The 14,584-nt window shown below is 37.0% G+C and overlaps 1 protein-coding gene across 2 annotated transcripts in view; it reads left to right on the forward strand.

The window, feature by feature from the left end:
- The window catches only part of LOC119066559 (neurogenic protein mastermind), a 55,158-nt gene extending 40,574 nt beyond the window's left edge, over positions 1-14,584 (forward strand). For both annotated transcript variants that reach the window (XM_037169106.1, XM_037169107.1), the window contains 5 exons: positions 10,735-10,933; positions 11,021-11,926; positions 12,012-12,257; positions 12,325-12,758; positions 12,989-14,584. In XM_037169106.1, coding sequence (XP_037025001.1) covers positions 10,735-10,933; positions 11,021-11,926; positions 12,012-12,257; positions 12,325-12,758; positions 12,989-13,075 — 1,872 coding nt within the window. In that variant the 3' untranslated portion in view covers positions 13,076-14,584. The remainder of the gene's footprint in view (positions 1-10,734; positions 10,934-11,020; positions 11,927-12,011; positions 12,258-12,324; positions 12,759-12,988) is intronic.

Genomic DNA, 14,584 nt, shown 5'->3' on the forward strand with positions numbered 1-14,584 from the left:
AGAAAAACATATAATCAACAGTTATACAACGCTCGCTCCTTCTCCAATTGCAGTTGAAATAAACGATATAAAACTTCTAAGACCGCGAGAGCTCATTGCAAGACATTGACTTCAAGACAATACATGCAACATAATTTTTGTTACAACTGCGCTTTTTTTTATCTTCTTTGTTTGGTTGATCAGGAAGAAGTGAAACATTTACTGCGATTATGATGATACACCACATTAGCAGAAGATAATTCAACATAATTGAATCCTGGCTTTTTTTACGTTACGATTTGGCAACGGGCTGAGGATACATACACAAAGCTCAGGACGATCACAAATACTATAATGCCTGCCTATGAAATCTAATCTAAGAGCTGAAATGCCTAAGAAATCAAAGTCTAGATCTTAAATGCTCAAAATAAAACTCTGATTGCTGAAATACCTACAATCTCAAAGCTCAGATCTCAGATCAATTTAAAGCAAACCATTCGTCCAATACAATATGACACAATATAATGCCATAAGGAAAACAATCAAATTAAGTTAAGTTAAGAAAAACATTCGATCAACACAACATAATGCCATAAGGAACAATATGAATTCAGGCTTCTTTTACGTTACGATTTGGTAACGGGCTGCAAATACACACATGAAGCTCGGACGAGGACAACTAAGACCTGTAACACCTACAAAGCAATCTAAAAATTAAGGAAGTAATTGTAATCAACGAACAGAGCTTCGCTCTTCCCTTTCCCATGGTTCGCGTGAAGCGAATCAAAGAAGAACAAATCTGTTTCGACCTCCGGATCCAGTGGCGGTCAGTGGTTAGCGTGGTCTAACCATCATCAGTCGCTTCCACTGGTCCGTTACACGAGACAGCAGTAAACCATTCGGTTGAACAAGTAATAGAATCGTTTACATAGAGGAAATGCCATCTTCTGATGGAAACAATGAATCATAATGGGATGCTGCTCTGAAAACCCTAACGCAGCAGAAACACAAGAAAATCAAGAAAAATCACATACGAACGTATACAACAAACTCAATGAAATTGAAATTTCAAGCAGACTCACACTCAACCAGTCAGCAAACTCTGCGCCTCAAAACGTCGCTTCGTCTGAACACTCAAACTCAAACATGAAATCTTTGTCACGGGGAAACACTCAGCATCACTTAAACGTTAAAACTCAAAACCAGCGATCGACAGGAAAACAAAAACAGCGAACAAAACATTTAATGACTTGAATTTCCACATTCAAAGGCAACTCAGATCCAAAAATTAAATTTCCTTCTCCAGAGATAGTTCACACCACCAAACCGAGCAAGAAATCCCTTTCACTCACATTGAACCAAAAACTCGCATATATCGAGCCGAGCCGTAGCGAAAATATAAATGAGCGTAGCGCTGTTCGACGACAAACATCATCCACTACACAACAAACACGTGCTTAACCTGCAAGCGGAACACATGATGTTTGTCGTCGTACAGCGCGTTGTAAAGTGAATAGATTTTTTCCAGCTCAAAGTCGCTAGCTCGCTACAGATTAGATCTACGGATTGCTGTGATAAAATATAGATCCGGACGAACTTTCAGCATAAAAATCAAAAATAAATAGAAAATTGGCTTGTCCATGTGAATGCATTCACAATGGTCGCCATTTTTGACGGGGCATTATTGTTGGGAATTACTGTTATTGTGGGGCATTATCGTTTTTGTCCAAAAAAGCTGGCGTCCTCCATTATATGGTGTAGTATACGTTAACAATAATTTTTTTTCCTTCGTTTTCTTCTTCTTCTGACAAAAAAAAAACACATTCGAGTGCAGGTTTGCGATCGATGCGATGCGAAGCGATTACTTTACAATTTTATAATGAAATGTTTTGAATTTTCGAATTGATTGTGTATGCTTGTGCAATGTGTGTGCCTTGTGTGTGCTTGGGTACATGCATATTATGGACTTCTCTCTTTGCTTCTATAAAATTGATGTTGTTTTTGTACTTTAAAACCAAACACTAACCGTCACACAATCAATGGTTGTTGCTTAGTTGTTTTGGTTTGGGTTTGGCTTCAAATGCAAAGTGAATAAGTATAATAAAACATTTTTTTTTGTTGTCTTCTGTTGGTTTCGGTTGTGCGTCTGTGTGTGTGTGAGTGCGAGTGTTGTTTTCGGTTTATAGCACTTGAAAGTGCATTCTGATATTGTTAAACTGAATGATTTGCCCACTAAGACAAAGAAAAACCTGTTCCGGTATTACAACATTATATATGTTGCAATATCCAACTATGCGCTTATGTAAATCATTGCAAAATGCATTAAAACAAAATTTCGTTGATTTAACCAAAGCGAAATTTCATAAAATCGAAACACAAAATATTTTTACTCGTTTTGTATAACGAATTCAATATTATACTGTGTCTTTAGCGTCAATTCCGAATGTTACACCGTCACTACTTGGCTTTTAGTGTTCTGTAAACGGATGTTTGTATAGGTGCCGCGCTTATGATGCAATATTTTACAAATTTTGTTTTTTTTTTTTTCGAATCAAACTGAAAATAACTAGGAAGTGAATGAAGTCTTTTGCAGTATTGTGTCGATTTAGATTCGCACGAACTGGAACAATTAGATGGGTTGATTTTCACAAGAAATTATAATCGAGAAAGTCGATTCAGGCACATTGACCCACCGAAATATTTCCAATGTTCCACTCTTTTGATTTTCTAGTTCCTGGTCAGCATCGATGGAAAATTGATTTTCACTGCTGCCCTGGCTGTTCTCTTGTAGGTCATTTCTGTTCCAGAAAGATCAAGTAAAACGTTCGACAAATTTTAACTTTGTCAAATGCCACCATCAATTCCAAAAACGAGATGGGAAAATTTTGGAAAATAAGAAAATTGTTTTCCCAAAAACCGTCTCTTTTTCAGTTTATCGCATATAGAGCCTAGGAGGGATTCTTTTGAATTTCGACTGACCGAAATCGGCGCTATTGTTTCCGGGACTATATATGTCTAGTTAGGCCTTGGTGACTAGGCCCCAAAACCAGTCTCAGATATTTTTGATCTTCCTTACCTGGTTGGTTGTAAGTGGCCAAAAGTCGAAAAATGTGGTTTCGTAGTTCGGATTTCATTTCCGTAAGGTGGCGAGGACACGGGCGTGTATGGGTTCGTTGGAAAGCTGAGGTCGAGTACTCCTGGGTCAAATATTAACTTCATAAAATTTGATGATAATCGGCCGAAAATATGACTTCTGGAAAATTTCTCAGAATCGATGGAACCTCCGTGAACTTTGATGAGAGCTGTGACCTCACTAATGCAATTATTTGATTAAATTATTACTTATTATGAATGTGGATGGCCTCAGCCCGTGTCCTCGCCACCTTACGGAAATGAAATCCGAACTACGAAACCTCATTTTTAGACTTTTGGCCACTTACAACCAGCCAGGTATGGAAGATCAAAAATATCTGAGACTGGTTTTGGGGCCTAGGCACCAAGGCCTAACTAGACATATATAGTCCCGGAAAAAATAGCGCCGATTTCGGTCAGTCGAAATTCAAAAGAATCCCTCCAGATATTTCCTTCACAAAGGATTTTTAACAAGACAATCCCCTGAGGATTCTCAAGGATTTTCCTATAGTTTTCAAAGGATTTTTAACTGATTTTGGATGGATTTTCAAAGTATTTTTTTCAAGGATTTTCTTCGTTTTTATTTTCAATTTCATTTTTTTATATAGAAATTATTCTAATTAGTTTTAGATTTATAGCAAATCAAATATGTTTGAAACAGCATTAGCATCCTCATTTTCAAACGTTTTCAAAATTGATGCACAGTTTCCTCTCTGAATTTCTATTGAATATTGTTGTATCAAGAAATCTGTCGTGCGCTTTTCTCCGGTTTTTTGTTGCAACAGTTTTCCGATTTTATTTATGAATTTCTTAGTGTCCTCTCCCATTGGCCCGAACGTTTCGAAAGCGATAGGAGTGAATATGTAGTCACGTTTTAATGCCATGTAGTGATTATGTTTATGACGTTCTGATTGATCTGCGATTGATTTGATTTCCTCTAGACTTTTAAAGGATTTTCTATGATTTTGCGGATTTTCGGGATTTTTTCGTAAGTTTTCTTTCGTAAAATTTTGAAGGATTTTCCTTTGACTGACATAGGATTTTCCAGGAATAGTTTCCCCTTGATCGTGTCACTGATCTCCTGATTTCTTTTCACTTTAATTTTCAATGTTAGACAAAAATGGACCATTTTCCTGCACTAAAGAAAATATTATCTGAAAATAGGCTCTTCAAATTGCTGACAATTTCGGTACCAGAAAAAATCCAATCCACACATTTAAACGAAAACTCCGGAGAAATTTTTGAAATAATTCTCGATAAGAGGTTCGTTATTTGCCACAACGAATGTTGGAAAACCAATCGATAGTTTTAATCATGCAAATGCATTCCCAGTTCCCGTCATGGTTTTAAATTAAAGTTTTCCTACTCCAGTAGTGTGCTACTGCTACAATCGCATCGTGCAACTCAATGTTTAGTTTGAAATGCCTTTTAGCTATAGAATGTCTGCGTGTTAAACGTTGTCACCATGTATAGCTATAAATTCGAAATTATGTTTCACAAAAATTTATATGCTCGATGTCTTGCTGCCTTTATTTTTAATTAGAGAGGTAAAAGCGTAGGGATAATTGAAAAGTTGTAGATGCGACGTTTTTAGCCCTTCTCAGTGAATTCAACGAATATGTAATTGTACGTGAGGATTCGAATTCTTCAAATGAATAGACGTGAGGATTCGGGAGAGTTATTTAGCAGTGGTGGAGAAGGTTTTCCTGTCGCTCTTGAACCGCAAATGTCAATTTAGCACAGATTTTCGGTTTACCTGTAATGAGCCTACTTTTTGGAAAGTCTGAGAGGATTTTCTGGGAAAAAGATTTGTTAAAATTTTCCAAATGTTCCAAGGACCCCTCACAAATTATGTAAAGCAAATATGAGGATTTCCCCCTGTCAAACAAGATGTAGGAAAATATTTAAAAAAATGTAAGGACCGTCACTCAAGTCTTACACCCCTCTCACCACTTGAGTTACATAATCGATAAACGAATGAAAAGTTCGAGTAAATTCTCGCGAATACCGGAAATGGTTTTAGCAAATTTGGGTCCTTCAGTATGAGGGAATTTTCCCTGATTTTCTTGTTTGTCTTACCTGATTATCCAGGAAAATTCCTAGTGGGACTAAAATACAGCCTGAGCTTAGGTGTATTACTCATACGAAAAAGTTATGTGGATAACACGCCCTAGTTCTAGAAGTAAATCTATCCAGGCTTGCTTAGATTGCAGAGTAAACATATTGGAACGAAAGCGAATTGGAACACCATTGAAGCCATGAGAAAATTGTGGAATTCGGAACAATCACAATCGGAATGTTGATTAATCATGAGTCCGTTTGTATGATTTAGACAATGAAAATCCAGGTAAGCATCAATTCGGTGCTATTTAGGATGGTCTCTCACCTCCATTTCTACCTGATGAGATAACACTTTATTGCCAGTGTTCGGCGAAGTTTTGAGATTGAAACTTTTTTCAGTGGTCGTTTAACATCTGGCTCGATTATTAACTTACGATGAGAGTATACTACTTTTCTGCAAGAAAGTAGACTTTGCTTTGATGTGCTGCATGCTTCTTTGTTACGAACAGAAAAAAGTTTTCCTTATAGTGACGACGGTGTTGTTGAAACTAACGCTATATAAGTGCATTTCGGTAATTAAATTAAATAAAAAGCAAAAGTCTGAAAAATAATTTCGAGTAACATGACGGTTATTACACGAGACTAACCGAGACCAACTAATAAACTCATTAAATTCAAATAATGGTCTCTAACTCGGATATTACTTTTCTTTCGAATAATAATAATCACACGTACAATTCGATGGAAGTTTTCTCCTGTGCTGTATGTACATACAACACAAGTTATTATACAATCATGCTGCTCATTTTTTATTGTCTCAAGGAAATTTCTGTGGTCATAATAAGTAAATCATAGAGTTTCAGCGTTATCCCCAAGAACGTCGTAACACTAAAATTTCATTGTGGTATATGACATTGTTTCGGAACATTGTGCGGAGAGAGATCCAGTGTTGGTCTATTACATACAGCATTTTTGTCGATGTGTATAAAATGGCTTTTATACACATATATAAGAAGCAAAACGTTATGAAAGTTAAATTAAACTACACGGAGTTAACTTAGGTACACTGGCTGACTACACTTCATACACCGAATAATAAATACTGAAAATCTTGATATTATACATGTGTATTGTGTAAAAGTAATGAAATAATGGAAAAAGTTACAAGTCACTCATCAGTCATGTAATCGCTTAGACTTTCAAATATTTTGATAATGGATTCAATTATTTGAAACAGTTTCATTTTTCTGTTTAACGTTTGGTGTGTTTTTTTTGTACTTCTTCTTCTCTCTCCTCTTCTTTCTTTTTCTCTACCATTTTACATTTACTTCAATGTGATTTATGGTGTTGATTGTACCAGTGAAACTTTCAGCATTCCTTTCCATTAATTAATTTTACGTTTATGTTTGTACAAAACGTCTTTTGGGCATCAAGAATGGCTGAGAATATGAAATTATGCTTTTTTCCCAAACGGTCTATCATTAATTATCCTTAACTCATTCGCTGGAAAATTAAGTTTAATTTTTTCAATGGTCAATGTCCTTACACACCTTATTCGGTTCGCACTGAAATGATCCTTTTTTCAAAACTTTACAGACAAGAATAAATCAGTGGCTTTAACCTAGAGTGAAATTCGTTTAGTCACTATTTTTCTCTCCTTTTTCACATCGATGTACAGGGAGTTTGATTTCTGAAAATCTAAAAAGCTTTGAAATTTCCGATTTTTGTTGTTGTTGAACTTTTCGGAATTATCAGAATTAAAATTACCAACAATAGGCCCTGTCTCTGTATAAACGTACCTTTTGTCCTAGAATTTGCTTCTTTTATTTCGAGATGCATATGTGAGTGAAAATGAACAATCTACCCTGACAAGTCAAAATGTTTGACATTCTCCAATCCATCAATGCCTTCAAATCCTTCCAAATTTGTTATAATTTTTTCTGACAATCGCAAATCATTTTTTCGTAAATGCAAGTCGTGAAGCAAGCTAAAATAAATAAATTTAATATACGAAGTGACTATTCACCCGCGCGTGCAAAGAGCATCTTATAGACTATTCACCCGCGGGTGCGAGTAGCATTTTTTAAAATAAATTTTTGAGGTTGTAGATCCGCTGATTATTCCAAATTAAAAGTGTCAACGCCCAACCAAACGCAGCTTCAAATTTTTGAATTCATTCGTTCGTCCCCAAAATAAGCAAAAAGGCATTTGCGGGCAATTAGTCTAAAAGATGCTATTCGCACCAATGACATAAAAGTGTAGTAGACCGGCATTTCATACATTTAAAAGTGAAGCAAAAGTTCAGTGTAAAATTTATGGTACTTTTATGGTACTCGACTGATATCTGGGAATAAACTAAGATGTTTTTTGAAGTCAATGTATATTTGGGGTATATGAACCTAATTTAAGTGGTTCTACACAAATCATACATCTGATCTCGGCTTAATTACTGAAAGAAGTTAATGTTACTTTGGCTTCAATTTTAACAAAAAACTGTTCTACGAAGGGCCAATCTATACTATATATTAAATCATCCACACGCACGGGCGATTAGCAACGGCCAAAAAAATTTTCCAGTTTTTTGTTATAGTTAGGAATCACCGTAATGTGATTATTGCGAGTACACATAGACTTGTAACACATTTCCCTCTTTTTAGTTTTCTTTTTCTGTGCCACCACTTTCGTCATATTTAACCTTTAAGAAACGACAAACGTATCGAAACCAAATCTGTTACTTCATCTGCTTAAACATTCACGTTTGTTCAACCATTTTACTATGTAAGACTGCATTAACCGCAGGTAACGCTTATACCTAGATTACGTATAAAATATTAAGAGAGTCATTGGTTCCAGGGGGGGAAATTGAAAAAGTTGAGATATAGGTATTTCATATAAAAGATCCCAAAAGTTAAGTTCTCTCTTAATACGAACAAATTTACTCACGCGCTCTCCCTAAAATTGTTTTGGAATCATGTTCCTTTAGTCTCTAAAAATACCTGCAATGTAGACCTACGTCACGTCCGCTCACTAACGTGCGGTCATGATTTTTGTAATTGTTGTCGATATACCAGATGATTAGCGAATTCCGAAAAGTTAAGAATGTCTGTGCACTATATACCCATCAACTTTGTATGCCTTTTAAAAGAGTTCATAAATTAGTTCACTTTGGTTGTCTGCCTAATAACCTTGTCGATTCCAAATGTCATTCAATCCTCGCAACGATGGCAGTTCTTTTCACATTAAAGGTGACTCACCTTTCCGTTTTTCTTCGATTGAAGAAATGACAAAATTCGTCAATTTTATCTTTGGTTTGAACATTTTTTTCTTTAATAAAATGGATCTGATGTGAGTAATCTATTTCTTTGAGTCTGTGTGTCTGCTCTATTTATTTCACTGAAATTGTCCCAGAAAAAAATGTAAAAATATTTTGCTCAATTCTCCGGGGAAGGAAAAGAAAAAACAGATAAACAGTCGGTGAAAACATAGACCAATTCTTCATTTTACCATTTCTAAAGCTAGGATAGTTCAGCTATGACAATTTTTTTTATGTCACGTTTCACTTTGATATTAAACACTCCGAAAAACCGAACACCCTGTGTGCTATCCTTCGAAAAGTGTATGCGAAACATCAGACTGACTGCGAAAATTACACAGACTTTGATATTTAATTTAGTGGCTGACAGCTTTTCCGTTTTCAATCATTTACCCGAGAATACCCTCTCCTTATATTGTGTGAGTGTGTTGCTTTAGCGTGCGAATAAGGGTATATATCGCATTGGATGATGTTCTTGGGAATTTTCGCTCTTCCACCGAAATTCTAACTAAAACCTTATACTGTAAATCACTAACACAAAAGAACGATGACCTCTCTTTTTTTCCAACTCTGTCACAACATATCATATAGCGACATATATAACAGCAGACTATGCATGCAGTCATAAACAGTTTTGTATATTATTATCTTATATGTGTAGCATATGTAAGTTTAAGGTACATTATTATAACACTTCTTACGATGGAGATGGCCACGGTGATTCGAGTAGACCAAACGAATGAGAATTTGTAAGAAATATATAAAAAAAAAGTGAAGAGCCGAAATAAAACAAAACATTTATTCCAATACCTGTTCACGTTCAGAAAATTTAGATATTTTTTTTTCTTCTTCGTGCGTTGTTCTCTTGCTGTCTTTTCTCGTCTTCATATATCGCCTTTTTTAACTGTCTGCTCTTCAGTAACTGATTTTGCTTTGTTCAATTCAAATCTTTCGGTATCATCAACACAAATATGTATAGATATGTACGACCAAATGAACAGCGCATTAAATAGCGACACCAGCAATACCTTCTTTTTTTGGGGGGCCTTTTTTTCTACGTCTTCAACTTATTAGTTGTAATCGGTGGATGACGTTATTTTTAGGCAGGATATGATTTTGCATTCATGAAATTTTTTCATTCAGCGAGGTTATTATACACACCGTTGTATCGTTCTTGTCTACGATCTATGCGAAAAAGATTTTTTTTTTCGAAATTGTAACGACGATTTGATTCAGTGGATAGATTTCGATTTTCTACTCGTTAATAGCTATTTATAACATCGAGTGCAAACTACTTTATTAGCCTCTAGATGTGACACATCATGAACCTAATAAAGTACTTTGCACCGAGATTCATACAATGTTTTTCGCAACAAGTGACAAAAAGTAGGACTTTCCTTTGCCTTCATTGCGAAAAACGTTGTATACAACTCGATGATAAATGATTTTTTAGGCACACGATGTGTATTGTCACACTCGGCCTACGGCCTCGAGTGACAATCTACACATCTAGTGACTAAAAAAGCATTTATCACTCGGTTGTATAAATAACTATTATGACACAGAGGCTGTTAAAGTTTGCAAATTTTGCATATTGTGATGCTGAGCGGCATAAAGAAACTTTTTCGAAGAAAAAAAAATTCCTTGCTACTATAGTAAGTTGCTAGCGATGCGGTTACACAAAGTTTCACCCTTTATGGAATTTGTCAAAAATCAATTGCTGAGGGTTTAACTAAAGTAGTATTAATATAGTTAAAAGCAGCCAGTAGATCATGTAGTCTTAGATGAATGAGAAATAAGGAAAGTAGTGGAATTGTAGGACTTTGCGACAAAAATTCTTTACGGAAATTTTCCATTTTTGATGTTCTAGCCACATATTTAAGGACTCTAATTTCCCTTGAAACATGACTGTTCGTAATAGGTTATACATGCTACGGAAGCATCTGTTAGCGATTACGACTCCAGGAATAATCGACAAGAGTTCTGACTAATGGCGTCCTAAATAGCAAAAAGAACGTTCAAAAAAAATGAAGTAAAAGATTTGAATTCAATGTCTTGAAAATATTTAGATCAAATGAGGTAATAGATCCGATAGTAAAACTGCTGATATGGTTATCGTCTGCTTATTGACCTTGAAAACACTTTATAGAAAACTCTAAAAGAATTTTAACATTGCCGAAAGAAACAACACTCAACGAGCTCTCCACCAATTATCCTTAGTCAACTAAGAAAAATAATTTAATGTTCAGGTTTCCGCTGGACAACACGTTCATCTCAGTGGTGATATAAAAAGCAATGTTTCGGTGGCAGCACAACAAGGTCTCTATTTCAATCAGCAACAGCAGCAGCAACATCATCAACAACATCAGCAGCAGCAGCAGCAGCAACAACAACAACCTGGTGCTAATGCAAATAATTCACAGCCTAATGGACCGCCACACTCTCAAAGTAATAACAGACGAGATTGAACTCATTTGACTAAGATTTATCTGTGGCCTGCGTTGCTAATTTTTTTGTCTTTAAATTTTCTTTCAGCTTCTTCTAATGAATCCTACACAGTATCTCAGTCACAAACAATTAACTTCACACAACAAAATGTGCGGCAGCGTCAACAACAACAACAACAGCAGCAGCAGCAACAGCAACAACAACAGCAACAGCAACCAAATACGTCATCCGCTCCCGGAAGCGACGTCAATTCACCAAATGTTCCTTCAAATATGTCAGGACCAAATATGTCTGGACCATCCGGTAACAATGGACCGAACATCAGCCAGCCGAGCAATATACCACATCCGGCTTCAATGGCCAGCATGTCACAAAACCAGCACATATCGGCGTCGGGAATGGGTCCATCAAATGTGGGCATACCGAATCCGAATGCCGGTAGTAATATCGGACCACAAAGACTTGCACAAAATGCAAACACTGCCAGTAGTAATCTAATTCAATCACAAAATATGGGACTGTCGATGAATATTGCTCAGAATGTCGGACCACATATGGGTCCACAGGGTCCGAATATGATGGGCATCAATGGCCAAAGTATTCCAAATAACGGATCTGCAATTCCGAACATGGGACAGGGAGGAATGAATTCAATGGTTCCTAATACAATGAATTCATCCGCAATGGGAGCAATGATGCCAAACAATATGGGATCCGGTGGTGCCGTGAATATACGCCACGAACAACAGGTGAAATTCTTGCACCAACAGCAAATGATGCGCGCCCAAGCCATTCAACAGCAGCAACAACAACAACAACAGCAGCAGCAGCAACAACAACAACATATGGTTGGTAATCGACCACCACCGCCTGAGTATAAAGCCAGTCAAGCACAAATGATGCAAGCACAAATGATGCAACAGGGCGCACGTTTTCCAAATGCTTCAGCAGCTGGTATGAGACGAATCGGCCAACAACCCATTCCTCCGACAAGTGAGTGTGAACTCCCTAGCCTTGTGAAAGGTTCACGGGAATTTAAATTTGAAATTTCTTAACTTTTATTTTACGTTTCAATCAGGTCAAATGATGCGACCACAACACTCAATGTACATGCAACATCCCGGTCATGGTGGTGGGCAAAGAATGAGTGGTCCGTTCGGTCCTGGTATGGGTGTTCAACGTCCACCGAACGTTCAAGTCGGTCCAGAAGGTCCAATGCCGATGGGCGCGCAACAGGAATGGCGGCATCTACTCATGTCTCAACAACAAAATATGAGTTTTAGCGGCAGTGGAATGCGACCGAATTTCAATCCTAACCATCAACGTAAGTTACCGAATCTGGACTGCTCTGAATTGAAATTAATTTTGGATTTTTGTTGTCGCTCTAACAGCTGGTTTCGGTATGTCGAACGCAGGTGGACCGGGAATGCAAATGACTCCGGCGCAAATGCAGCAGCAAATGATGCGTGTCCAAGCGAATCAACAGCAGCAGCAGCAACATCAACAACAACAATCAAATATTCAAAATCAACCGAACAATCAAAATGCAATGCAAATGTTGGCGCAACAACAGCAAGGAATGATGAGTCAAATGCAAATGCAAAACAGTATGCATTTGTCTCAAACGCAAACAATGACCATGCAACAACAACAACAACAACAACAATCTGTGATGAGCTCCTTCAGCCAAACCCAAACCCAACAACATACGACCTCGCAAGCGATGATGGCAAGTCAACAGAACGAGACCAGTTCGATGTTAACATCGTCATCGTCGTCTGTGACAAACAATGCCGATTTTAATGAATTTTTCGAAAATCTACCGGTAGGTGATACCAGTGGCTTTCTGGAGCAAGACTTTTTGAATTCGCTGGAAAATATTCAGGATATTTTGCAATAGACCACATTTCGACTTAGAGACGTAAATTAACCGTAGGAGAATAACAGTATAGTTAGCTCAATTTAATATTATATCAGCAGACAGCATAGGAATTCTCTATAGCAACGTTGACACAAGTTAAACGTTCGATTTAATTTTTGCGACTCCCATTTCAGACGACTAAGATGCTTTTAGCATATCGCCACCGACGTGCACTGAATGCGTTACGACAACCAATTGGCAATTCGTCTAATTCTGTTTAGACACATGGTCCTGCCTTTCAAGACGCACACTAATCCATCGACATTTTGAACGATCATCCGATGTGTTTGTTCATGGAAAATTGATGTTACCAAAAAATGCAGTTACCATCGGACTCAGTTCCATGAGTTCAATGATGAAAATAAAAGAAAAATATTTCCCAGAACACTCAAGAACATTCTGAATCGCTTTTGCCAGTTGTGCTCTTTCGGGTCATAGAGAATCTCGCCTCACAGCCAAACAATCCAATAGAATAAGAAATTCGGATTCAGATTGCCGCAGGAACGGTGTCAGTGGAATGTGTTTTAAGACTGAAAATATCATCACATTCGACGTTTTCGATAGTTCCACACCGGTCGATAATTAAATTTCCTTGCAATCATGTCAGATCGCTGCTTCGTTTCAATTCCGCATTGTCTTGGTGAAGGACTAGATTTTTTATGTCGATTCACTTTTAGTCGATTTAACTGTAAAAGCGACTCCTCAGTATTACAAAAAGTAACGGTCGAGAACGAAATTTAAAATTTCGAAATGGAGTTCAACAGATCAGTTACGATGTTTGACGAACACTGTTCGTATACAAACGGCTCAAAATTTCGAGAAGAAATTGCAGAATCATTGACTTGCCGCATGTCGTAACGATTATCAGTCTCAAACTGTGGTAAGAAAATAGAATTTAAAAAAATTGAAAATCCAACCGAAACCCAACGTTAGATGAACCACGTCATAGAACCATTTTGTGTGTAATATTTTGAGCTAAACTTTATTCGAGACATAAATAACTTTAACGTTGATAAGTTGATACACAAACCGTAAATTAACTTTCTACCTTAAAGGATATTCTGTTGTGTAAATTTGATAAAAGAAGAACCCGAACACCAGCACTAAACTAAGAGAATAATGATTTTCACATTAGGCTACACGAGACAAATAAGCCAGACAAAGTCCGAAGTCGATTCCAGTCACCAAAAATGCAAAGTCCAACAAAAATTTATGTCGTTCCATTAGTTGCCATCCCAGTCACTTCGCATTGCCATAAGACAACTATATTTTGAAGTCGTTAAGTGTGATAATAATACAAACGTTCCAAAAGAATGCAACATGTAAAGCCACTGTATACAATGATGGAGGATTCGTATCTCTCTAAATTGACACCGGCACCCTAAGCTATTAGTATACTTGAGGGTCTTAAAGTAAGTGACGGAGCTTCTTAATTTTATATAAAATGTTGTGAAAACACTCCTCTCCAGCCTAGTTTTTCGTGTGTAGTGGTCGTTCACGAAACTGTTACTCATCTTAAGCCTTAAAGACTAATTCAAAATCCACAGTCTGAAGAGATTTGATGCTAACGAGCAGAACAGCTTTTTTGAAATATTTTTTAACGAACTATTTGACCTCAAAACTAAAGCTCGCAACAGGTTCAGATTCAAAGTCAATACTCCAGATGCTTGTGTCAATTCGCTCGCTATGCGTCGTTCGAGATTTTCATTCAGCCCGTTCGATTGGAAGCG

This window comes from Bradysia coprophila, chromosome IV, assembly GCF_014529535.1.
Source record: "Bradysia coprophila strain Holo2 chromosome IV, BU_Bcop_v1, whole genome shotgun sequence".
In the NCBI taxonomy this organism is placed as follows: Eukaryota; Metazoa; Arthropoda; class Insecta; order Diptera; family Sciaridae; genus Bradysia; species Bradysia coprophila.